Source organism: Heptranchias perlo, chromosome 4, assembly GCF_035084215.1.
Source record: "Heptranchias perlo isolate sHepPer1 chromosome 4, sHepPer1.hap1, whole genome shotgun sequence".
Classification (NCBI taxonomy): Eukaryota; Metazoa; Chordata; class Chondrichthyes; order Hexanchiformes; family Hexanchidae; genus Heptranchias; species Heptranchias perlo.
The window spans coordinates 46,344,269-46,369,429 of NC_090328.1; the positions used below are offsets into that span (position 1 = coordinate 46,344,269).

General features: G+C 42.8%; 1 protein-coding gene across 2 annotated transcripts in view; it reads left to right on the forward strand.

Annotated features, from left to right (window-relative positions):
• rhobtb3 (Rho related BTB domain containing 3) overlaps positions 1 to 25,161 on the forward strand; it is a 105,589-nt gene that overhangs the window by 39,806 nt on the left and 40,622 nt on the right. For both annotated transcript variants that reach the window (XR_010962669.1, XM_067982862.1), the window contains exon 4: positions 19,455 to 19,612. Coding sequence is in view for 1 of the 2 variants with exons in the window: in XM_067982862.1 (XP_067838963.1) it covers positions 19,455 to 19,612 (158 nt within the window). In the remaining variant the exon portion in view is untranslated. The remainder of the gene's footprint in view (positions 1 to 19,454; positions 19,613 to 25,161) is intronic.

Here is a 25,161-nt window from a genome sequence, read left to right on the forward strand (position 1 = left end):
ATGAAGCAAAATCAAACCATACAAATGATTTTCCTCTATAAAATCCCATTATACACTTAATAATTCGCAACATTATTATGTAATGACTTAACAGTTCATACACACATCAGGCAAATCATTAATACATATACAACCTTTAAACCAAGGATTTTGCTCATCGCACCTGAAGGTTGCTCAGCTCTTCACCACTCTAGGTCCTTTTCTTCTTGCGTGATGCTCAACTCTAGTGTGCGTTCCTTGTGACTGCCGGGTGGCAGTGGTGGTGAAGAGACTGTTCTTTTCTCAAAATCGTCTTTTTATATATTTTTTTGCCAATATGACGTAGGATTGGGGAGTGTCATTCTTATTGTCCAATCGCTCCCTGTGGCTATGCCTCAATCATTAACATACTTCAGTGATTGACAGTTTAGGCTTTGATCATGTGATTGGAGACCTTTTGATGTAGAAAAGACCGTGTGCTTGAATAATGGGTTGCAAAAGTCCCTTTTCCGTCTGTTTATGGCCTTTCATGTAGAGATAGCCCCTTACATTTCAATGCACAGATGTTTTTAATGTCTCCAATTTCGATTGCTTCAATGGCTTCAAATCCATTCCTTAGACCATTTTTTTTTTTTATATTCGTTCACTGGATGTGCGGGACGCTGGCGAGGCTGGCATTTATTGCCCATCCCTAATTGCCCTCGAGAAGGTGGTGGTGAGCCGCCTTCTTGAACTGCTGCAGTCCGTGTGGTGACGGTTCTCCCACAGTGCTGTTAGGAAGGGAGTTCCAGGATTTTGACCCAGTGACAATGAAGGAACGGCGATATATTTCCAAGTCGGGATGGTGTGTGACTTGGAGGGGAACGTGCAGGTGATGTTGTTCCCATGTGCCTGCTGCTCTTGTCCTTCTAGGTGGTAGAGGTCGCGGGTTTGGGAGGTGCTGTCGAAGAAGCCTTGGCGAGTTGCTGCAGTGCATCCTGTGGATGGTGCACACTGCAGCCACTGTGCGCCGGTGGTGAAGGGAGTGAATGTTTAGGGTGGTGGATGGGGTGCCAATCAAGCGGGCTGCTTTATCTTGGATGGTGTCGAGCTTCTTGAGTGTTGTTGGAGCTGCACTCATCCAAGCAAGTGGAGAGTATTCCATCACACTCCTGACTTGTGCCTTGTAGATGGTGGAAAGGCTTTGGGGAGTCAGGAGGTGAGTCACTCGCTGCAGAATACCCAGCCTCTGACCTGCTCTAGTAGCCACAGTATTTATATGGCTGGTCCAGTTAAGTTTCTGGTCAATGGTGACCCCCAGGATGTTGATGGTGGGGGATTCGGCGATGGTAATGCCGTTGAATGTCAAGGGGAGGTGGTTAGACTCTCTCTTGTTGGAGATGATCATTGCCTGGCACTTATCTGGCGCGAATGTTACTTGCCACTTATGAGCCCAAGCCTGGATGTTGTCCAGGTCTTGCTGCATGCGGGCTTGGACTGCTTCATTATTTGAGGGGTTGCGAATGGAACTGAACACTGTGCAGTCATCAGCAAACATCCCCATTTCTGACCGTATGATGCAGGGAAGGTCATTGATGAAGCAGCTGAAGATGGTTGGGCCTAAGACACTGCCCTGAGGAACTCCTGCAGCAATGTCCTGGGGCTGAGATGATTGGCCTCCAACAACCACTACCATCTTCCTTTGTGCTAGGTATGACTCCAGACATTGGAGAGTTTTCCCCCTGATTCCCATTGACTTCAATTTTACTAGGGCTCCTTGGTGCCACACTCTGTCAAATGCTGCCTTGATGTCATGGGCAGTCACTCTCACCTCACCTCTGGACTTCAGCTCTTTTGTCCATGTTTGGACCAAGGCTGTAATGAGGTCTGAAGCCGAGTGGTCCTGGCGGAACCCAAACTGAGCATCGGTGAGCAGGTTATTGGTGAGTAAGTGCTGCTTGATAGCACTGTCGACGACACGTTCCATCACTTTGCTGATGACCGTATGCTGGATGCAATACTATTTGATGTTTTACAAATCCCAGTTCTTTTGAACAGATTACCAGATAGGAATGAGAGGCCCATTTTTTTCCCCACCTATCACTGCTTTCCTGATCCGAATCCTTTGATGTATGTCTTTGTTGCCTTTTCTTACATTACTCCCTGCTGTGTTGAAAAGCTGGTGCTTCTAAAAGCCCATGTGTTTTGAAAGCCTGACAATGCTTTAAGCTCAATATTATCCATCCAGCTTATTTATTTAATAATCTAGATATCTATCCGCAGTACAATATCTTCGATCCCGAAACTCATAATTCTCCAATGCCATCAGTGTCAGTGAGGGGAAAAACAGGATTTGCGAGAACAATTCACCACATTACATTGTTTGCAGATTTTCAAATGTCTTTGTTTTAAAAGGGGTAGAGTTACCCTTTCCTTCAAATATCTTTTGTGAAAGGGGTTTTGAAGCCCACAACTGTGCTGCACTCTCAGGTTTACTGCCCCATTGCCCTGAATTGTAGCTGGCGTAATTCTTTGTGGGCAATAGCTTTTAGGCTGAAGTGTGAGTTTAACACGCTGAATTTTCTATTATTGATTTGGTGCAAAAATTTTACTGTAGTTCTGAAAAAATTTATGACCCTTGGCAGCTGTTCAATTGCTTCCTCGAATGAATACCGCTTGTCTGAGGAAACTGGTGGCATGAATATAAATGTAATGTGTTCTTAACTCTTAGTTGAGGACTTTGTCATAAAGCGTGACTTTCTCACGGGAAAGTTTTAAAAAAAAACTTGCTTCCTTACAAAACAGAACTAGTACAACATTTTTCTTTCAACCGATTCTCGCATAAAGATAGAATGAATCATCTCTGTAACCCTAATTGTACATGTTTTTTTTCCCAGCCCATCCAGGAAAGAATTTATATTAAAATGTTAATTATTTACTTACACCTTCTACTATGAAGATGTACAGCATCTCTTTTTGTATGTTTTACATTAGTAATGTTTTAATTCCTTCTGTACTGGTAACTATTTGAAAGGTGAGTCTTATTTTCTATTCAGTTGAATAGATGACTCAAAATCCAATCCCCATTTGTTATTGTAATCTCTCCAAACTCATCCATCCAGAAAAAATCCTGCTGTTCCCCAATCATGGCATCCAGCTGTTCCATCCAAATCACGTGGCCTCCCTATTCCCATGGTCTCGATCATGGTCAAGGCCATCTCCAATCATTTCCTGTACCCCTCAACACCTACACTGGTGCTACCCTCCTCCAACCCCACTTCCTTCTACATTAATCACTGAAAGGGGAAAAAAAATCCCCCAAGTCACTTACAATTGCACTTTCAAGTTGCCAACTGCCTAGCTTTTTGCTTATATTCACTGAGCTACTTCTGCAGCTGTTGATCTGCTCAACCTCTCCCTCTCTTCTACCTTTTTTGATGCCCTTGCCCCCAGAGAAATCTTTACTCTCTCCCATTCAGGTCATTCACCTCGAGATGGCCCACACCTTTTCTCCCTCAAGTCCAAGGGCTGTAGACGTGAGTGTATCTGGCGAGAACTGGTTTAGCCAGCTATCATCAGACCTGGCTGCATCACATCAAGTGCTAATGGGTCTCATTCTCCTCTGCCAAAATCACTCACTGCTCCAGGATCATCCTGGAATGCATCTTTTCTCCAATACCAACAGTTTTCTTAAACACCTCTCCCCTGCCTCGGTCCACACTACCCTCCAACAACATGCATGAGCAACTCATGGACTTTTTTTTATCACTAAGACTGTGTCCATCCATTCAGCTGCCTCTACTGCTTCCCCAATTTCCTTTTGCCCACCAAACCAAACCAAACCTCCCTCTGGTCTGCCCCCCACCTTAGCCTTGATCCCACATCTTTCTTTAGTTTCATAGTATTGTAATAGGAGGCCATTCAGCCCATCATGCCTGTGCCGGCTCTTTGAAAGAGCTATCCAATTAGTCCCATTCCCCTGCTCTTTTCCCATAGCCTTGTAAATTTTTTTCCTTCAAGTATTTATCCAATCCCCTTTTGAAATTACTATTGAATCTGCTTCAACCACCCTTTCAGGCAGTACATTCCAAATCATTACAACTCACTGCATTAAAAAAATGTTTCTTCATGTCGCCTCTGGCTCTTTTGCCGATCACCTTAAATCTGTATCTTTTGGTTACCAACCCTTGTGCCACTGCAAACAGTTTCTGCTTATTTACTCTGTCAAAACCATTCATGATTTTGAACATCTCTATCAAATCTCCCCTTAACCTTCTCTGTCCTATGGAGAACAACCCCAGCTTCTCCAGTCTCTCCACATAACTGAAGTCCCTCATCCCTGGTTCATTCTAGTAAATCTCTTCTGCACCCTCTCTAAGGCCTTGATATGCTTTGTAAAGTGTGGTGCCCAGAATTGAACACAATAATCCAGTTGAGGCCCAACCAATGTTTTATAAAGGTTTAGCATAACTTCATTGCTTTTGTACTTTATGGGGGCTAAATTGGGCTGTGTAGTGCCCGTTGTGTAGGTGCTATGCAGACTCCTAAGCACGAAAATGGTGTCCGAGATGCGCGCGCACACTTTCGGTGTGATGTGTGCAGGACGCCATATTGGTAAAGGCGTTTGCGCATACGCACTTAACGAATGCCGGCAGCATGTAAATTAGGGAAATTATGCAGTAGATCAGTGTGCAAAGCTGAAGTAAAGGCTCCAGGCAATTCGCTGTCTTAACCTTGCATGGCTGAACAGGTCTTAAACGGCATTGAGGACCTCCCGCCAGTGCTATTTAAAGGGATTATGCAGGGATGAGGGACTTTAGTTACGTGGCCAAACTGGAGAAGCTGGGGTCGTTCTCCTTGGAGCAGAGAAGGTTGAGAGGAGATTTGATAGACTTATTTAAAATCATGAAGGGTCTAGACAGAATAGATAGAGAGAAACTGTTCCCACTGGCGAAGGGTCAAGAACCAGAGGACATAGATTTAAGGTGATTGGCAAAAGAACCAAACGTGACATGAGGAAAATCTTTTTTACGCAGTGGTGGTGAAAGGGTGGTGGAGGCAAATTCAATCATGGCTTTCAAAAGGGACTCAATGGGCCGAATGGCCTCCTTCCGTGCTGTAACCTTTCTATGATTCTAGAATATACAGGTTCATTGCTGGATTATTGCTTCTGCCTGCCGATGCATTTATAACTATTTTTGGAGGTCTCCTATACTTGAATACTAGGATGAGGGGACATAGCCTAAAAATTAGTGCCAGGACTTTCAGGAGTGAAGTTAGGAAATGCTTCTACATGCAAAGGGTGATAGAAGTTTGGAACTCTCTTCCACAAAGGGCAGTTGATGCTAGCTCAATTGTTAATTTTAAATCCGGGAATGATAGATTTTTGTTAGCCCCATATCCCTTAATACCTTTGGTTAAGGCAGGTATATGGAGTTAGGTCACAGGTCAGCCATGATTTCATTGAATGGCGGAACAGGCTCAAGGGGCTAAATGTCCTTACCCTGTTCCTATAATAAAGTTTCAATACTCTACAGGGAATGGGCTAGCTAGCTTACAGGCAACAGCAAAGGCACTGGCGGAGTGGTAGGTGTGGGACAGGAATGCTGTCATCCTGAGAGGACAGCAGGTTCTTGTTCCATGGAGCCAGTGTCACTTGCTGCCTCCTGTTATGCGCTACCTTCTCCTCCTGCAAGAAAGTGGGACTTGTATTGGTGAGTGTCCTGCAAGATGTTTGGGTGATGTGGCTGTCATGGTTGAATACCTGCCAGTGTGTGTGACCTGAGTTATGGGGGTGCAGCTTGCAAGAGTAGTAATGTGTGAGGGTGAGATGAAGCATCTGATTTGAAGAGTTGCATCCTGATTGAAAGAGTTTGTTGGTAGGTGGGTGATGGGGGAGGGGGTGTAGTGTGTGGAGCAGTGGATGTGGCTAGTGGTGCAGTTGGTAGGATATGCCACTTGACAGTTGAAGTCACACACCTTGACCACTCGTGTCAAATCATTGAACTTCTTCCTGCACTGCATCCATGTTCGTGATGCTGTGGGCCTGGCATTGACCTCGTCCCCTACTGCCTCCCATTTCATTGGGAACATATGTCTGGAGGGCCTCTTGCCCCTCTGCGGAAAGAGGATGCCCCTCCTTCTGTCCATCTCTAGTGCATCAACGGAGAACGTTAGTGCATGCTCTCACAGGCCCGGTACAAACTCAGATCGTCAGATTGGTGAGGTCTGGTGTGCAGATTGGAGGACACGGGATGTAGTTATGAGCAACCTTTATTCAATGCTTTGAAAGAACTCAACAGTTTGTAATCATAAGGGCGGAACCTGCATCTATGCTTTACGTGTGTGATTTCTGCTCACTGTTCAGACTCCATTCGGACCCAGGTCTTAATTTTTAAAATTAAGAGTCCTGCAAACTTTGAGCAGCCAAGTTGTTGCTCATTAAAAATTCCAGAGTTCCCATCATCACCATGCCTTACTATATTTCAGCACAAATTGACTTCCACCACTCCCTGCAGCCACAGCACATCTCCCCTTTAAGAGGTGCAGGCTGCCTTTTAAATGGTGCTAGCCACTTGCGATATCGGGGCCCCTGCTGTTGAACAGCCACTCAACAGTGCAGGTAATGCTGCCTGCACGCAGCAATCATGTAAAACAGCAAGCAGCGCCAATGTTACGTGCTGCGTGCATCTCAACGACTGGGTGCGGGCTAATTGCACACTGCGATCCCAGCGCCTGTTTTCAGGGGTTAACCAATTTAATCCCCTATGCCTCTATTAATGAAGCCCAGGATCCCATATGCTTTTTTAACAGCCTTCTCAACTTGATCTGCCACCTTCAAAGTATGCAGATGACACGAGACTCGGAAATGTAATAAACAATGTGGAGGATGGTAACAAACTTCAGGAGGACATAGACTGGTGAAATGGGCAGAGACATGGCAGATTAAATTTAATGCAGTGTGTGAAGTGATACATTTTCGTCGAAGAAGGAGGAGAGGCAATATAAACTAAATGGTACAATTTTAAAGGGGGTGCACATACACAAATCTTTGAAGGTGGCAGGACAAGTTGAGAAGGCTGTTTAAAAAAGCATATGGGATCCTGGGCTTTATTAATAGAGGAATAGAGTACAGAAGCAAGGAAGTTATGCCAAACCTTTATAAAACACTGGTTAGGCCTCAGCTGGAGCATGGTGTTCTTGACATTTTGGAAGGACAGGAAGCTAGGAAAAGGTGGAAGGGTAGCTCTGTTAATTAATGATGACATGAGTATAATAGAGAGAAATGACCTTAGACTTTGAAGGTGGCAGATCAAGTTGAGAAGGCTGTAAAAAAAAAGCATAGGGGATTAAATTGGTTAACCCCTGAAAACAGGCGCTGGGATCGCAGTGTGCGATTAACGCGCACCCAGTCGTTGACATGCAGGCAGTACGTAACATTGGTGCTGCTTGCTGTTTTACATGATTGCTGCGTGCAGGCAGCATTACCTGCACTTTTATAGTGGCTGTTCAACAGCAGGGGCCCCGATATCGCAAGTGGCTAGCACCATTTAAAAGGCAGCCTGCACTTCTTAAAGGGGAGATGTGCTGTGGCTGCAGGGAGTAGTAGAATCAGTATGGGCAGAGATAAGAAACAGTAAAGGCATGAAGTCATTTGTGGGAGTAGTTTATAGGCCTCCTAACAGTAACCACACTGTAGGATAGGATATACAGGAAGAAATAATGGGGGCTTGTGAGAAACGAACAGCAATGATCATGGGTGATTTTAATCTACATGTAGATTGGAAGAATCTGATTGGCAAAGGTAGCCTGGAAGATGAGTTCATAGAGTGCTTTCGGGACAGTTTCTTAGAGCGGCACATTCTAGAGCCAACCAGAGAGCCACTATTCTAGATCTGGTAATGTGTAATGAGATGAGATTAATTAATGACCTCATTGTAAAGGAGCCTCTAGGTAGCAGTGATCACAATATGATTGAATTTTGCATTCAGTTTGAGGGAAAGAGTAGGTCTAAGACTAGTGTTTTAAACTTAAATAAAGGCAATTAAAAGGGCATGAAGACAGAGCTGGCTAAAGTGAACTGGGAACTTAGGTGAAGGGATATGTCAGTAGAGATGCAGTGGCAGACATTTAATGAGATATTTCATAACACTCAGCAAAGATACATTCCAGTGAGAAATAAAGACTCTAGGGGAAGGACGTACCATCCGTGGCTAACTGAGGAAGTTAAAGATAGTATCAAATTGAAAGAAAAAGCATACAATTCCACAAAGATTAGTGGCAGGTTGGAAGATTGGTCAAAATATAAAAAGCAGCAAAGAATGACTAAAAGAATAATAAGGAGGGAGAAATTAGAGCACGAGAGAAAGCTAGCTAGAAATATAAAAACAGATAGTAAGAGTTTCTACAGGTATTTAAAAAGGAAAAGAGTAAGTAAAATGAGCATTGGTCCTCTAGAGAGTGAGTCTGGGGAATTAATAATGGAGAATAAGGAAATGGCAGATGAATTGAACAGATATTTTGCATCTGTCTTCTCTGTAGAGGATACAAATAACATGCCAGAAATAATTGTGAATCAAGAATTCAGCAAAAAAGGACCAAGAGAGGGGAAAAATAGCGTATGAGAGTAAACTTGCAAGGAACATAAAAGTGGACTGTAAAAGCTTCTACAAGTATGTAAAAAGAAAAAGATTAGTGCAGACAAATGTAGGTCCCTTACAGTCAGAAACGGGAGAATTTATAATGGGGAACAGGTTTAATTGCTCTGCCGTTTCCAAATACTTTGGTTCTGACTTCACGGAAGAGGACACAAATAACTTCCCAGAAATGCTAGGGAACCAAGGGACTAGTGAGAAGGAGGAATTAAAGGAAATTAGTAATAGTTTAAAAAAAAGTGCTGGGGAAATTATTGGGACTGAAAGCCGATAAATCCCCAGGGCCTGATAATCTGCATCCCAGAATACTAAAAGAGGTAGCCGTGGAAATAGTGGATGCATTGGTGGTCATCTTCCAAAATTCTATAGATTATGGAACAGTTCCTGCAGATTGGAGGGTGGCAAATGTAACCCCACTATTTAAAAAAGGAGGGAGAGAGAAAACGGGGAACTACAGACCGGTTAGCCTAACATCAGTAGTGGGGGAAATGCTAGAGTCTATTATAAAGGATGTGATAACAGGACACTTAGGAAAATATCAATGGGATTGGACAAAGTCAACATGGATTTATGAAAGGGAAATCATGTTTGACGAACCTACTGGAGTTTGTTGAGGATGTAACTGGTAGAATAGATAAGGGAAAACCAGTGGATGTGGTTTATTTGGATTTTCAGAAGGCCTTTGATAAAGTCCCACATAAGAGGTTAGTGTGCAAAATGAAAGCACATGGGATTGGCGGTAATATACTGGCATGGATTGAAAATTGGTTAACGGACAGGAAACAGAGTAGGAATAAATGGGTCTTTTTCGGGGTGGCAGGCAGTGACTAGTGGGGTACCGCAGGGATCAGTGCTTGGGCCTCAGCCATTCACAATATATATCATTGATTTGGATGAGGGAACCAAATGTAATATTTCCAAGTTTGCTGACAACACAAAACTAGGTGGGATCGTGAGTTGTGAGGAGGATGCAAAGAGGCTTCAAGGCGATTTAGACAAGTTGAGTGAGTGGGCAAATAAGTGGCAGATGCAGAATAATGTGGATAAATGTGAAGTTATCCACTTCGGAAGGAAAAACAGAAAGGCAGAGTATTATTTGAATGGTGATAGATTGGGGAATGTTGATGTACAAAGGGTGTCCTTGTACACCAGTCACTGAAAGCAAACATGCAGGTGCAGCAAGCAGTTGGGAAGGCAAATGGTATGTTGGCCTTCATTGCAAGAGGATTTGAGTATAGGAGCAAGGATGTCTTACCATCCAAGATAAAGCAGCCCGCTTGATTGGCACCCCATCCACCACCCTAAACATTCACTCCCTTCACCACCGGCGCACTGTAGCTGCAGTGTGTACCATCCACAGGATGCACTGCAGCAACTCGCCAAGGCTTCTTCGACAGCACCTCCCAAACCCGCGAACTCTACCACCTAGAAGGACAAGAGCAGCAGGCACATGGGAACAACACCACCTGCACGTTCCCCTCCAAGTCACACACCATCCCGACTTGGAAATATATCGTCGTTCCTTCATTGTCGCTGGGTCAAAATCCTGGAACTCCCTTCCTAACAGCATTGTGGGAGAACCGTCACCACACGGACTGCAGCGGTTCAAGGCGGCGGCTCACCACCACCTTCTCGAGGGCAATTAGGGATGGGCAATAAAAGCTGGCCTCGCCAGCGACGCCCACATCCTGTGAACGAATTTTTAAAAAAGTTATACAGGGCCTTGTTGAGACCACACCTGGAGTATTGTGTGCAGTTTTGGTCTCCTTCCCATGAAAGGATTTACTTGCCATAGAGGGAGTGCAGCGAAGGTTCACCAGACTGATCCCTGGGCTGGCAGGACTGTCGTATGAGGAGATTGGGTCGACTCGGCCTGTATTCACTGGAGTTTAGAAGAATGAGAGGGGATCTCATTGAAACGTATAAAATTCTGACACGGCTAGACAGACTGGATGCAGGGAGGATATTTCCCCTGGCTGGGGGGGTCTAGAACGAGGGGTCACAGTCTCAAGATACGGGGTAGGACATTTAGGACTGAGATGAGGAGAAATTTCTTCACTCAGAGGGTGGTGAACCTGTGGAATTCTCTACCACAGAAGGCTGTGGAGGCCAAGTCACTGAATATATTTTAAGAAGGAGCTAGATAGGTTTCTGGACACAAAAGGCATCAAGGTGTATGGGGAGAGAGCAGGAATATGATATTGAGATAGAGGATCAGCCGTGATCATATTGAATGGCGCAGCAGGCTCGTAGGGCTGAATGGCCTACTCCTGCTCCTATTTTCTATGTTTCTAAGAGGTGAAAGGGAGGGAGGAACTTAAAACATTTACAATCACCAGGGAAAGAGTTTTGAAAAAAATATTAGAACTAAAAGCTGACTAGTCATTAGGTCCTGACAGACTTCATCCTGGGGTATTAAAAGAAGTGGCTGCAGGGATAGTAGATGCATTGGTATTAATTTTCCAAAATTCCCTAGATTCTGGAAGGGTCCCATCAGATTGGAAAATAGTGAATGTAATTCCTCTATTCAAGAAAGGAGGGAGACAGAAGGCAGGAAACTGCAGGCCAGTTAGCTTAACATCTGTCATAGGGAAAATGCCGGAATCTATTATTAAGGAGGTTACAGCAGGGCACTTAGCAAATCTCAATGCAATCAGGCAGAGTCAACATGGCTTTGTGAAAAGGAAATCGTGTTTGACTAATTTATTAGAGTTCTTTTGAGGAAGTAACAAGCAACGTGGATAAAGGGGATCCTGTGGATGTGGTGACCTTGGATTTCCAGAAGGCTTTTAACAAGGTGCCACATCAAAGGCTATTACGCAAAATAAGAGCTCATGGTGTAAGGGGTAACATATTAGCATGGATAAAGGATTGGTTAGCTAACAGGAAACTGAGAATAGGTGTAAATGGGTCATTTTCAGGTTGGCAAGATGTAACGAGTGGAGTGCCACAAGGATCAGTGCTTGGGCCTCAACTATTTACAATCTATATCAATGACTTGGATGAAGGGACCGAATGTACGGTTGCTAAATTTGCTGATGACACAAAGGTAGGTAGGAAAGCAAGTTGTGAAGAGGACGTAAGGAGTCTGCTAAGGGATATCGATAGGTTAAGTGAGTAGGCAAAAATTTGGCACATGGGAAAATGTGAACTTGTCCACATTTTGGCAGGAGGAATAGAAATGCAGTTTATTATTTAAATGGAGAGAGATTGCAGAACTCTGACGTACAGAGGGATCTGGGCGTCCTAGTACACGAATCACAAAAAGTTAGTATGCAGGTACAGTAAGTGATTAGGAAGGCAAATGAAATGTTGTCATTTAATGAAAGGGGAATGGAATATAAAGGTAGAGATGTTTTGCTACAGTTGTACAGGGCATTGGTGAGACCTCATCTAGAATATTGTGTGCAGTTTTGGCTTCCTTACTTAAGAAAAGACAGAATTGCTTTGGAGGCGGTTCAGAGAAGGTTCACTCGACAGATTCCTGGGATGACGCGGTTATCTTATGAGGAAAGGTTGGACAAGGGCCTGTATACACTGGAGTTTAGAAGAATGAGAGGTGAACTTATTGAAACATATAAGATCCTGAGGGGACTTGAAGGGGTAGATGCTGAGAGGATGATTCCCCTTGTGGGAGAGACTAGAACTAGGTGCCAGAGTTTTAAAAATATGGGTCTCCCATTTAAGATGGAGATGAGAATTTTTTTCTCTGAGGGTCATGAAACTCCCTTGGGGAGTGGTGGAGGCAGGGTCATTGAATATTTTTAAAGCTGAGTTAGATAGATTCCTGATTAACAAGGGAGTCAAAGGTTATAGTAGGTAGACGAGAAAGTAGGGTTGAGGTCGCAATCAGATCAGCCATGATCTTATCAAATGTAAGAGCAGGATCGATGGGCCGAATGGCCTACTCCTGCTCTTAATTCGTATGTTCAATTCTGGGCACCACACTTTTTAGGAAGACTTTCAAGGACTTAGGGAGGGTGCAGAATAGATTTACTAGAATGGTACCAAGGTGAGGAACTTCAGTTGTGTGGACAGATTGGAGAAGCTGGGGTTGTTCTCCTTCGAATGGAGATTTGAGAGAGGTATTCAAAATCATGAACGATATTGATAAATAAGGAGAAACTGCTTCCTGTGGCAGAAGGGTCACCGATTTAAGGTGATCGGCAAATGAGCCAGATGCGACCTGAGGAACCACTTTTTTTGCAACTATCTGTATCACACTGTCTGATATGTAGTGGAAGCAGATTGAATAGTAACTTTCAAAAGGTAATTGGATAAATACTTGGAGAAAATTTAGAGAGCTATGGAGAAAGAATAGGGGAATGGAACTGATTGGATAGCTCTTTCAAAGTGCTGGCACAGGCATGATGGGCCAAATAGCCTCCTCCTATGCTGTACCTAACATGATGCTATGATACTACGATTAGGTGGTCAGCCATTCATAGGATTCAAGAGTGTTTGCCTACATAAATGCAGTTGCCACTTACAGTAGGGTTCAAAAACATCTCAGCCTGCCCGCATCCAATCAAGATATAAAGCTGACTATTGAATAGAAAGACACCCAAACAGTTAGGTGTCAAGAAATGCTGCTTAGGAATAACATGTCCTACCCATTCGAATCTTCTTGTAGTAATACACCCTGTTCCACATTAATTCAGTGTTGGTTATTATGTCCTCCCAGCTGAAACAGTGTCATCAGGTACAATGTGTTCCAGAAGTATCAGGGTCCAGCTCATAGCCCCATACAGAAATGTCAGTTAAATACTAGCCTCCTACACTACTCTTTTTGATTACTCTTCATCGACAGTAATTCATAGTCTTTCAAAAATATTTCCAGCTAGAGCAACACATTTCTTCATCTCATTTCTATTTAGAAAAAATACATAAACAGCAATAAATGAATCCTGTATCACTGAACTTGAATGTGATTTATTGAGTAACTGTAATATTAGAATTCTTCAGTTTGTGCTAAGCAGTTAACATCATATTTCAGGCTGATATTTTTCAGAGAGGAAGCGAGGCAGCAAGCCAACAGAATTTGATACTGAGGAAGTTGGTGCGTACATTTGACTAACATGACATGGATAGTGTCATGATAGCAGTCAGTTCTCTGAGTTGATGTTTCATGACATTGAACTCGACCATTATGAAGGATGCCATTTGGCCCATTGCACTGGTGCCAGCTCTTGAAAGAGCATTCCACTTCGGCCTATTCCACATAAACTTTTTAAATGTCTTTCTTTTCAAATATTTATCTGCATCCCGTTTAAAAGCTATTATGGATTCTGCTTCTACCACTGTTTCTGATATGTTCTAAAAACCCTCAGTGTAAAAACGAATTCTCCTGACCTCTACCTTCATTCTTTTGGGTGATAATCTTAAAAATTTATGCCCTCTAATTACCGATACACCAACCTTTTCAAAACCCTTCATTATTTAGAACATCTCTATCAGACCTCCTCTTAACCTCTGTTCTAGTGAAAAGATCCTCGCGTCTCTCTTAATAACTGAAGCCTCTCATCCCTGGTATCATCTTAGGAAATCTCTGCTGTACCCGCTCCATTGATTTGACATTCTTCCTCTGCTCAAAACTTGATACAATATTCTAGCTGCAGCCTAATCAATGATTTGTATAGGTTTAATATTACCCCTGTTTTTGTACGCTATGCCTTTATTTATAAAACTTAGGGCCCCATATGCTTTTCTTATAGCTTTGTCAACTTTTCTTCCTACTGTTAAAGATTTGTGTATCTGAACTCCTAAGTCATTCTCTCTGGACCTTTTAAAAGCTATATGTAGGATTATTTTTGTCAAAACATTCAAACAAAAGATATTGAATGCCACTAATACTACAGTAAATTGGCACTTTAAAATGCAAACAATAAGCCAAAAAGAATTGTTAAAAGACTGATGTCACATTGCATTTACTTAATGCAAATGGAAGTTCCCAGCAGCTACTACTTGGTTATACCAATTTGATCTAGTGTTCCTGCTGTACTTTGTGCACTGAATTCTCGACTCTGCAATTGTTAATATCCATTTGCTTGAAACAATTATTAGTCGCCTTCCAAATGTTAAGTGGTGAAACCATTAGCATGGCAACTGCTGTGGAGGGCTCTCTCGAGCTTTTAACAAACATCGGGACGCAAAGACGCTAAAGATACAAATACAGGCATAAGAACAGAAAAAAGGTCACAGGCAAGAGCTGTGACTATTATTATAAGTGAGTAAATCGGGTGCAGTGGGACAGCTTTGCTCCAGGAGGATTCCTGCAATCCTAATGCTAAAATAGGGCAGAGTTTCATCGTGACCCAATAAGCTTAAATTGGGAGAGGTAGTACTCCAATTGGCATCTTAGAGGTTTAAAAAGTAAAGCACAGGCAAAAGAAAGCTTAACAGACAAATCAAAGTTTATAGGGATCAATAGAGGAGCAATTATGCTGCTGGGTGTATACTATAGACCATCAAATAGTGGGCAGGAGATACAGGAGTAAATTTGCAGGCAAATTACAGGAAGATGCAAAAACTATAGAGTAGTGATAATGAGATTGGTACAGTAACAGTGTAAAGGGCAAAGAGGGGAAGGAATTCCTGAAATGTGTAGAAGAGAACTTTCTTGAACATTGTGTTTCCAGCCCAACGAGGAAGGAAGCAGTGCTGGATTTAGTTCTGGGGAATGAAGTGAGACAAGTGGAGTATGTTTCAGGGGGGTAGCATTTGGGAAACAGTGATCATAATATCATTAGGTTTAGAATAGTTATGGAAAAGGACAAGGAACAATCAAATGTGAAAATACTTAACTAGAGGAGGCCTAATTTCAGTGAGTAAAAAAAGGGATCGTGCCCAGGTGGATTGGAATCAAAAATTGAGGCAAAACAGTAACTGAACAATGGGAAGCTTTCAAGGAGGAGATGGTTTGGATACAGAGTAGACACATTCCCACGAGGGGAAAGGAAGGGCATCCAAAGCTAGAGCTCCTTGGAAGACTAAAGGTATAGAGATTGAAATGAAACAGGTAAAGGAGGCTTATGACAAATGTGCAGTTTATAATACGGTAGAGAACCAAGCTGAATACAAAAAGTACAGGGGAGATCTAAAAAATGGGAATAAGAAGGGCAAAGTGAGAGCTGCTAGTCTATTCTCATACTAACATAAAAGGGAACCCAAAGTCTTTTATAAACATATAAATAGTAAAAGGGTAGTCAAAGGAGGGGGGGGTGGGGGGAACCAATTAAGGACAAAAATGGAGATCTTCCTGTGAAGGCAGAGGACGTAGCTCTGGTACTAAATTAATACTTTGCCTCTATCTTCATTAGAGAAGAGGATGCTGCCAATGTAGCAATAAAGGAGGAGGTAGTAGAGATATTGGATAGGATAAAAATAGATAAAGAGGAGATACTTAAAAGATTGGCAGTACACTAAAGTAGAAAAGTTACCCGGCCTAGATGGGACGCATCCTAGGATACTGAGGGAAGTAAGGGTGGAAATTGCGGAGGCTCTGGCCCCAATCTTCCTTAGGTATCGGGGTGGTGCCAGAGGACTGGAGGATTGCAAATGTTACAGCCTTATTCAAAAAAGGGGCGAGTGATCAACCCAGCAATTAGAAGCCAATCAGCCTATCGTTGGTGGTGGGGAAAATTTGAGACAATAATCCGGGACAAAATTAATTGGCATTTAGAAAAGTATGGGTTAATAAATGAAAGTCACCAGGGATTTGTTAAAGGAAAATCATGTTTGACTAACTTGATTGAGTTCTTTGATAAAGTAACAGAGAGGGTTGATGAGGGTAGTGCAGTTGATGTTGTGTATATGGGCTTTCAAAAGGCATTTGATAAAGTACCAAATAATAGACTTGTTAGCAAAATTTAAAGCCCATGTGATTAAAGGGACTGTGGTAGCGTGGATACAAAATTGTCTAAGGAACAGAAAACAGAGAATAGTGGTGACCGGTTGTTTTTCAGACTGGAGGGAAGTATACAGTGGTGTTCCCCAGGGGTCAGTATTAGGACCACTGCTCTTTTTGATATATATTAATGACCTGGACTTGGGTATAGAGGGTATAATTTCAAAGTTTGCAGATGGCATGAAACTCATAAATGTAGTAAACCATGTGGAGGATAGTAACAGACTCCAGGAGGACATAGACAGACTGGTAAAAATGGGCAGACACATGGCAGATGAAATTTAAGGCAGAGAAGTGTGAAGTGATACATTTTTATAGAAGAATGAGGAGAGGCAATATAAATGAAATGGTACAATTTTAAAGAGGGTGCAGGAACAGAGAGACCTGCAGGTCTATGTACACAAATCTTTGAAGGTGGCCAAACAAGTTGAGAAGGCTGTTTTTAAAAAGAAAAAGCCTATGGGATCCTGGGCTTTATTAATCGAGGCATAGAGTACAAAGCGAGGAAGTTATGCTAAACCTTTATAAAACACTGGTTAGGCCTCAGCTGCAGTATTTGTTCAGTTCTGGGCACTGCACTTTTTAGGTAAGATGTCAAGGCCTTAGAGAGAGTGCCGAAGAGATTTACTAGAATGGTACCAGGGATGAGGGACTTATGTGGAGAAACAGGTGAAGCTGGGGTTGTTCTCCTTACAGCAGAGACGGTTAAGAGGAGATTTGATAGAGGTGTTAAAAATCATGAACAGTTTTAATAGAGTAAGTAAGGAAATTGTTTCCAGTGACAGAAGGGTCGGTAACCAGAGGACATGGATTTAAGGTGATCGGCAAAAGAGTGAGAGGCAGCATGAGGAAACATTATTTTACGCAGCGAGTTTTAATGATCTGGAAAGCACTGCCTGAAAGAGTGGTGGGAGCAGATTCAATAGTAACATTCAATGGGAATTAGATAAATATTTGAAGGGAAAAAATTTACAGGGCTATGGGGAAAGAGCAGGGGAGTGGGACTAATTGGATAGCTCTTTCAAAGAGCTGGCACAGGCACGATGGTCCGAATGGCCTCCTTCTGTGCTGTACCTACTATGATATTATGATTGGCAAATGAATAGGCCATTCAGAAAAATTAAATCGAAAGGGGAGCATCAGGGATAGGAGCCGGGGACTAGTATACTCGGGGACAGGGGTGCCAGAAAATAGAGACAAGGGGGAAAGACTTTTGGGTTGGTTCCCGAATGGACATATTAACGGTGCCTCCCCAAGCAGGCAGGTGGATGGCCCTAACCACTTTTTGGCTCGGGCTTCATTAACCGCTTCCTAGCAAGCTACAGGCATTAAACGGGTACCCCCCACTGCGGCTTGTCGATCTGCTGAGAAGGAAAATCAGCCTGCTACTGGGGGACAAAAATGATGAGGATTTCTGTAGGGCCCAGAAGAGCAGAGCTGAAGATCAGAGTCTAGAAACCTCAATTTCCGATTTTCTCAATCATTGTTAACATGACTCTTCGGCTTGTGTATTATACCATGAAAATGTGCATGCCCACCATGTTTGGAAAACTTGGCTTTTTCGGCCTTCTGAAGCTGCAGCTTAAATAAGTCAAAACTAATCGTACTTTCCAACCAACAACAGCTTCAAATTTTACTCTATTGTGGTATTCCAGTGAGTTTGTGCAGAAATCATGGGTGATATTTTCATTAGAATTTCTTCGACACAGCTTTTACAGTGACGTTTTGGTGGGCAGTTTGAGTCTTATTTTGCCCACAGAAGTAATAATGGCTTAACATCCTACTGGATGTTTCATATAAATTTGATGGTAATTTGGTGCTGGGTGCCACTGATTCACAATCTTCGGGTCTGGATTGAAGAGCAGTGTTAAGGGAAAATCAAAATTGCTATGAATGGCTGGCATGTTGCCTTCGCATTCCAGCTGTGTCAGAAAACATTTGATGAAATACCTCCAGCCCATGTCTTTTGTACCAATGGTATTTTTGTCACACACTGAATACTGAAATAAACCAAAGAGACTGTGATTCATTTCTGTAGACAATGAGGTCTTATTCCACCCACTTAAAAATGGGTCCAATATCACACATCTATTGTGTGATATATCAACATTCGAATCAGTTTGATCAACTGTACAGTCAAACATTTAATCTGCAATATTTAGATTTGCAATGGAACTATTGAAAATAAACTGGGATCATATTTTTTCATGCAAACCTGAATAAATTTGGTGAGATAATCTAGTTTGCATATTGAACAAGTCAGATTGTAAGAAGATTATAGAGCCAATTTTCCTGGACTCCCTTTGCTCAGGCATTAAACAGGAGCATTGCACCACACGTACACTGTATTTATCTAGTCCCGGTCAATTAAATGGTACAGCCCTGATGCAGTCCCACATCCTGGCAAGGCCTTGTGCTGGTATTACGGCTTGCAAAATCAGAAGCCTCTTCGGCCTGCAAATACCTCTCTCTCTCCTCAGTGATCGGGACCTCCTGGCTGCTGATAGAGATTCAAATTTGGACTTTTGGAGGGAACCTTGAAATTTTGTTTGTCCCTCAACTAATATCAGCAAAAAACAGATTAATTGGTTGTTCATCTCATTGCTGTGAGCAGGATTTTGCAGTGTGCAAAATGGCTGTTGTATTTGTTCACAGACCCCGCGTTTAAATAAATAATTCATTGTAGTGAAGTGCTTTGATCAGGTGCTCAGTAAATGCAAATCTTTCTTTCAAATTCCACTATCCACTAGAGGTGAGGCAAGATCCTCTCGTGTCAAATAATAAAGGTTCCACTGTATTCAAAACTCCAAAATCCATTCAATCTACCATTACTCTTGACTTCGCAAATAGTATGTACATCTAATTTGTGAGCTTTATGTAAAGTATTTTGAGGCATATTTTACATGTAATTCATGAAATTTAAATCTTTTCAACAGAGGATGGGCCACCTTGCTCTTGCCCGCTGTGTACATCAGATAAAGGGAGCTGTGTTCCTTTCTATGAGGGAATTGAACTGTCAAAAGAAATTGGAGCAGCCTACCTGGAACTTCACAGTCTCAATGACTTCTATGTGGGGAAATACTTCGGAGGAGTGGTGAGCAAAATTGTAATGTTGTTTTCATTGGGTGGTTTTCCATAACATGAAATTTTAAGATATTATCTATTTTCTTCATATTCTACTGCTAGGTAAAATGATTACAGAAAGAATCATTTTGGAAAGGTTGTTAATGTGCTCTTTAGCCTTTAGCTGCATTGTATTTGCTATTGAAAAAGATAGTGGGGCTGAAATCTATTGGGATCATTCACATGGAACCTCCACCATTAACCCCCCCCCAAAGTTTGCAGAGTTGGAGGGGTCCCTTGTTTAACACATTACGTGTGCATCCAGGGCACAAGCCATGTATTTTGCCACCCTTTGTAAGGATGCTGCTTTAGAAATGTAAAAAAAAATGCCACTTGCCTGAGATCTTTGGAGGTCCAGGCTACAATCTTCTGCCTGGATGCATAAGTATGGCCCGTTCACCATTCAGAGGCCATGTATGATTGGCCTCACCAGGCATACAGCTGCTGATAATTCACCGGATCCCTGTGATGCCAGTGACGCAAGAACTCCCAGTGTATCCATCTCCTGACCTAATTTCTAGTCTTCCCTGGCGAACTTCCATTGGAGTTACAACAGGAATGCATCGGAAGGACTCTGGATTTTCATCCCCGATAGAAATTATTGACTGTGTAAAAGGTTATGGCTGTAATTAAGTTCAAGTTGTTTTGACCTTACAAATAATTCAGTGATCCTGGAGTGTTGATATTTAACATTAGAGATAAAAAGAAAAAATGAAAATTTTCCAATAGGCCTTTCAACAACTGATACGAGAAAAGATTGTTAAAGCTTTATTCCCTCAAACATTTACCTAAGGGTTGCACCTAAAATGTTAACATGCCTTTTCTCTTTTCAGATAATGACAGAGCAGCTACTTGTAGTTTAGCATTTTAAAAATATAATTAGAGGATCAAAATAGAGCAAAAATTACAAATCAATTTTTGGAACCCATTTAGACACTAGAAACGAGTAGCTTTGTTTGCCAGTCAATTCATATTAACTTGTCACTTCAATATCTTAATATATAGAACAGTGCACTTGTGCTCCAACATGCTGTGCAGTGGAGATTTAAGATGCATCTTCATGCCTAAGACTCCTGGCTAGTTGTGAGGAGAAGCAAAACAGAAGTTTGGCACTTCCCCACAGATTGGGGGACAAAGCAGAATTACCCTTGACTCTCTTGCATACTTTCTAACTGCTACTTATTGAGTGGCGCTGACAGAAAGCTGGCAGTCGATCACTTGCTTGCATACTTGTTCAGGATGGTGTGCGATGTGAGGAGATCAAGCAGAGGTAAAGGAAATGAAAAAATAGCCTTAAAAGCATTTAATGAAATTGTATGTAACTTCCCCTTGCACTAATTGGATTTAATCAGAAAATATTGATGTGTTTCTGAAAAAACAGTCACCTCAGTAATTTAATCAAATTACCAGGAGATTGGGACAATCTGGAGGATTGGTGAGCACAAAATGCAACATTTTCATTGGGTTTCCAGTGGTGCTGTCCCTGGATAACTTCATATCTGTTTAGACTCCTTTGAAAAATAAATGTTTAAGAGAAACCTAAAAATACATTTGTGTGTCTGAACAGTAATTACTTACCTCTATCATTTCAAAATATTTCATTAAGCTTTCATGAACCTTGATTCCTTCTCTTCAGAAATTGAATTGATGTAGCATGTGTTCTCTGTATGCATTAATTTGCCACATTAGCAGTTTAAAAACATTTTGTGGTATTTTCGCTAAACTTAAGTGACTTCCTGGCTGGGATTTTCCACTTTGTCGTAATGCTGGCAGAAATGCAGCAAAGTGGGGAAGGGGCCCCTTCTGGATGGCAGGCAGCCAATTTCACAGAAGATGAGCTTGAGGTTTTCCTGCAGACGATGAGGCAGCAGAGGGACAGCCTGTTTGAGGTGTGGGGCAGGAGGACATCGAGTAGTGGCTGGAGCCCAGTGAAAGGATGTGGTACTGGTGGTAAATGCCACCTCCATTACTCCCCTCTCCACCCCCGTACGTCTGTGCAATGCCTAAGGAAGTTTTTAATGACCTTACAATGGCCCCTTTGCTTCAAGCATTGCATCACCCATTACCTGTGACACCTCACTGCCAACCACCAGTCCAGAAACAATTGCTCGGGATTTTAGATAACGAGCGTGAAGAGATCGCACAGGGTCACGCACCGAGCATGAGTTGGCAGTAGGAGGTGAAAAATGAGGTCTCTGATGTTTGCGTGAAGGGTCAAGAGATGTCAGCATTGGCTGATGAAACAATGGACCTTGATCTCATGGGTCCTGCTTTTAAAGGAAAGATCATTGCAGAACATCACATCTATGTGCATGCACTAGGGAAAGTCTCATAGAATCATAGAAGTTACAACATGGAAACAGGCCCTTCGGCCCAACATGTCCATGTCGCCCAGTTTATACCACTAAGCTAGTCCCAATTTCCTGCACTTGGCCCATATCCCTCTATACCCATCTTACCCAAGTAACTGTCCAAATGCTTTTTAAAAGACAAAATTGTACCCGCCTCTACTACTGCCTCTGGCAGCTCGTTCCAGACACTCACCACCCTTTGAGTGAAAAAATTGCCCCTCTGGACCCTTTTGTATCTCTCCCCTCTCACCTTAAATCTATGCCCCCTCGTTATAGACTCCCCTACCTTTGGGAAAAGATTTTGACTATCTACCTTATCTATGCCCCTCATTATTTTATAGACTTCTATAAGATCACCCCTTAACCTCCTACTCTCCAGGGAAAAAAGTCCCAGTCTGTCTAACCTCTCCCTGTAAGTCAAACCATCAAGTCCCGGTAGCATCCTAGTAAATCTTTTCTGCACTCTTTCTAGTTTAATAATATCATAAGAACATAAGAACATAAGAACATAAGAAATTGGAGCAGGAGTAGGCCAATCGGCCCCTCGAGCCTGCTCCGCCATTTAATAAGATCATGGCTGATCTGATCCCAACCACAAATCTAAAGAACACAAGAAGTCGGAGCAGGACCCGGCCACATAGCCCCTGGGCCCTCTCCGCCACCCACAGGGCATTGACCGATCCGAACTCAGCTTCATGTCCAATTTCCTGCCCGCTCCCCATAACCCCTAATTCCCTTTACTTCGAGGAAACTGTCTATTTCTGTTTTAAATTTATCTAATGATGTAGCTTCCACAGCTTCCTGGGGCAGCATATTCCACAGACCTACCACCCTCTGAGTGAAGAAGTTTCTCCTCATCTCAGTTTTGAAAGAGCAGCCCCTTATTCTAAGATTATGCCCCCTAGTTCTAGTTTCACCCATCTTTGGGAACATCCTTACTGCATCCACCCGATCAAGACCCCTCACAATCTTATATGTTTCAATAAGATCGCCTCTCATTCTTCTGAACTCCAATGAGTAGAGTCCCAATCTACTCAACCTCTCCTCATATGTGCGCCCCCTCATCCCCGGGATTAACCGAGTGAACCTTCTTTGTACTGCCTCGAGAGCAAGTATGTCTTTTCTTAAGTATGGAGACCAAAACTGTATGCAGTATTCCAGGTGCGGTCTCACCAATACCTTATATAACTGCAGCAATACCTCCCTGTTTTTATATTCTATCCCCCTAGCAATAAAAGCCAACATTCCGTTGGCTTTCTTGATCACCTGCTGCACCTGCATACCAACTTTTTGATTTTCTTGCACTAGGACCCCCAGATCCCTTTGTACTGCAGTACTTTCCAGTCTCTCGCCATTAAGAAAATAACTTGCTCTCTGATTTTTCCTGCCAAAGTGCATAACCTCACATTTTCCAATATTATATTGCATCTGCCAAATCTCCGCCCACTCACCCAGCCTGTCTATATCCCCTTGCAGGTTTTTTATGTCCTCCTCACTCTCTACTTTCCCTCCCATCTTTGTATCATCTGCAAATTTTGATATGTTGCACTCGGTCCCCTCCTCCAAATCGTTAATATAGATTGTAAAGAGTTGGGGACCCAGCACCGACCCCTGTGGAACACCACTGGTTACTGGTTGCCAGTCCGAAAATGAACCATTTATCCCAACTCTCTGCTTCCTGTTTGATAACCAATCCTCCACCCATGCCAGAATATTACCCCCAATCCCGTGATTTTTTATCTTAAGTAATATATCCTTTCTATAATAGGGTGACCAGAACTGTACACAGTACTCCAAGTGTGGCCTCACCAATGCCCTGTACAACTTCAACAAGACATCCCAACTCCTGTATTCAATGTTCTGACCAATGAAACCAAGCATGCTGAATGCCTTCTTCACCACCCTATCCACCTGTGACTCCACTTTCAAGGAGCTATGAACCTGTACTCCTAGATCTCTTTGTTCTATAACTCTCCCCAACGCCCTACCATTAACGGAGTAGGTCCTGGCCCGATTCGATCTCACAAAATGCATCACCTCGCATTTCTCTAAATTAAACTCCATCTGCCATTCATCGGCCCACTGGCCCAATTTATCAAGATCCCGTTGCAATCCTAGATAACCTTCTTCACTGTCCACAATGCCACCAATCTTGGTGTCATCTGCAAACTTACTAACCATGCCTCCTAAATTCTCATCCAAATCATTAATATAAATAACAAATAACAGTGGACCCAGCACCGATCCCTGAGGCACACCGCTGGACACCGGCATCCAGTTTGAAAAACAACCCTCTACAACCACCCTCTGTCTTCTGTCGTCAAGCCAATTTTGTATCCAATTGGCTACCTCACCTTGGATCCCATGAGATTTAACCTTATGCAACAACCTACCATGCGGTACCTTGTCAAAGGCTTTGCTGAAGTCCATGTAGACCACGTCTACTGCACAGCCCTCATCTATCTTCTTGGTTACCCCTTCAAAAAACGTAATCAAATTCGTGAGACATGATTTTCCTCTCACAAAACCATGCTGACTGTTCCTAATCAGTCCCTGCCTCTCCAAATGCCTGTAGATCCTGTCCCTCAGAAAACCCTCTAACAACTTACCCACTACAGATGTCAGGCTCACCGGTCTGTAGTTCCCAGGCTTTTCCCTGCCGCCCTTCTTAAACAAAGGCACAACATTTGCTACCCTCCAATCTTCAGGCACCTCACCTGTAGCGGTGGATGATTCAAATATCTCTGCTAGGGGACCCGCAATTTCCTCCCTAACCTCCCATAACGTCCTGGGATACATTTCATCAGGTCCCGGAGATTTATCTACCTTGATGCGCGTTAAGACTTCCAGCACCTCCCTCTCTGTAATATGTACACTCCTCAAGACACTCCTGGAATGTGCAGCACCAGTCTAGCCAACTGATGGAGCCCATGGCTAGCATGTGCAGCACCAAGTGGGGTAAATTGCTTTTCAACTTGGAAGTGTGGTGACTGCCTTTTAATATAAAGGAATTGTGGAGGATGGTAAGAAAACGACTATTGGCATGCATGATGCATGACAAGCTGGGCTTTGATGGAGTGGTAGCCTTTCCTGTTGATTTAAGTGATCAGACTGATGAGGGAAGCATGAATGACTATGTGGGTGCCATCTATGGCCAACCACTTGATAA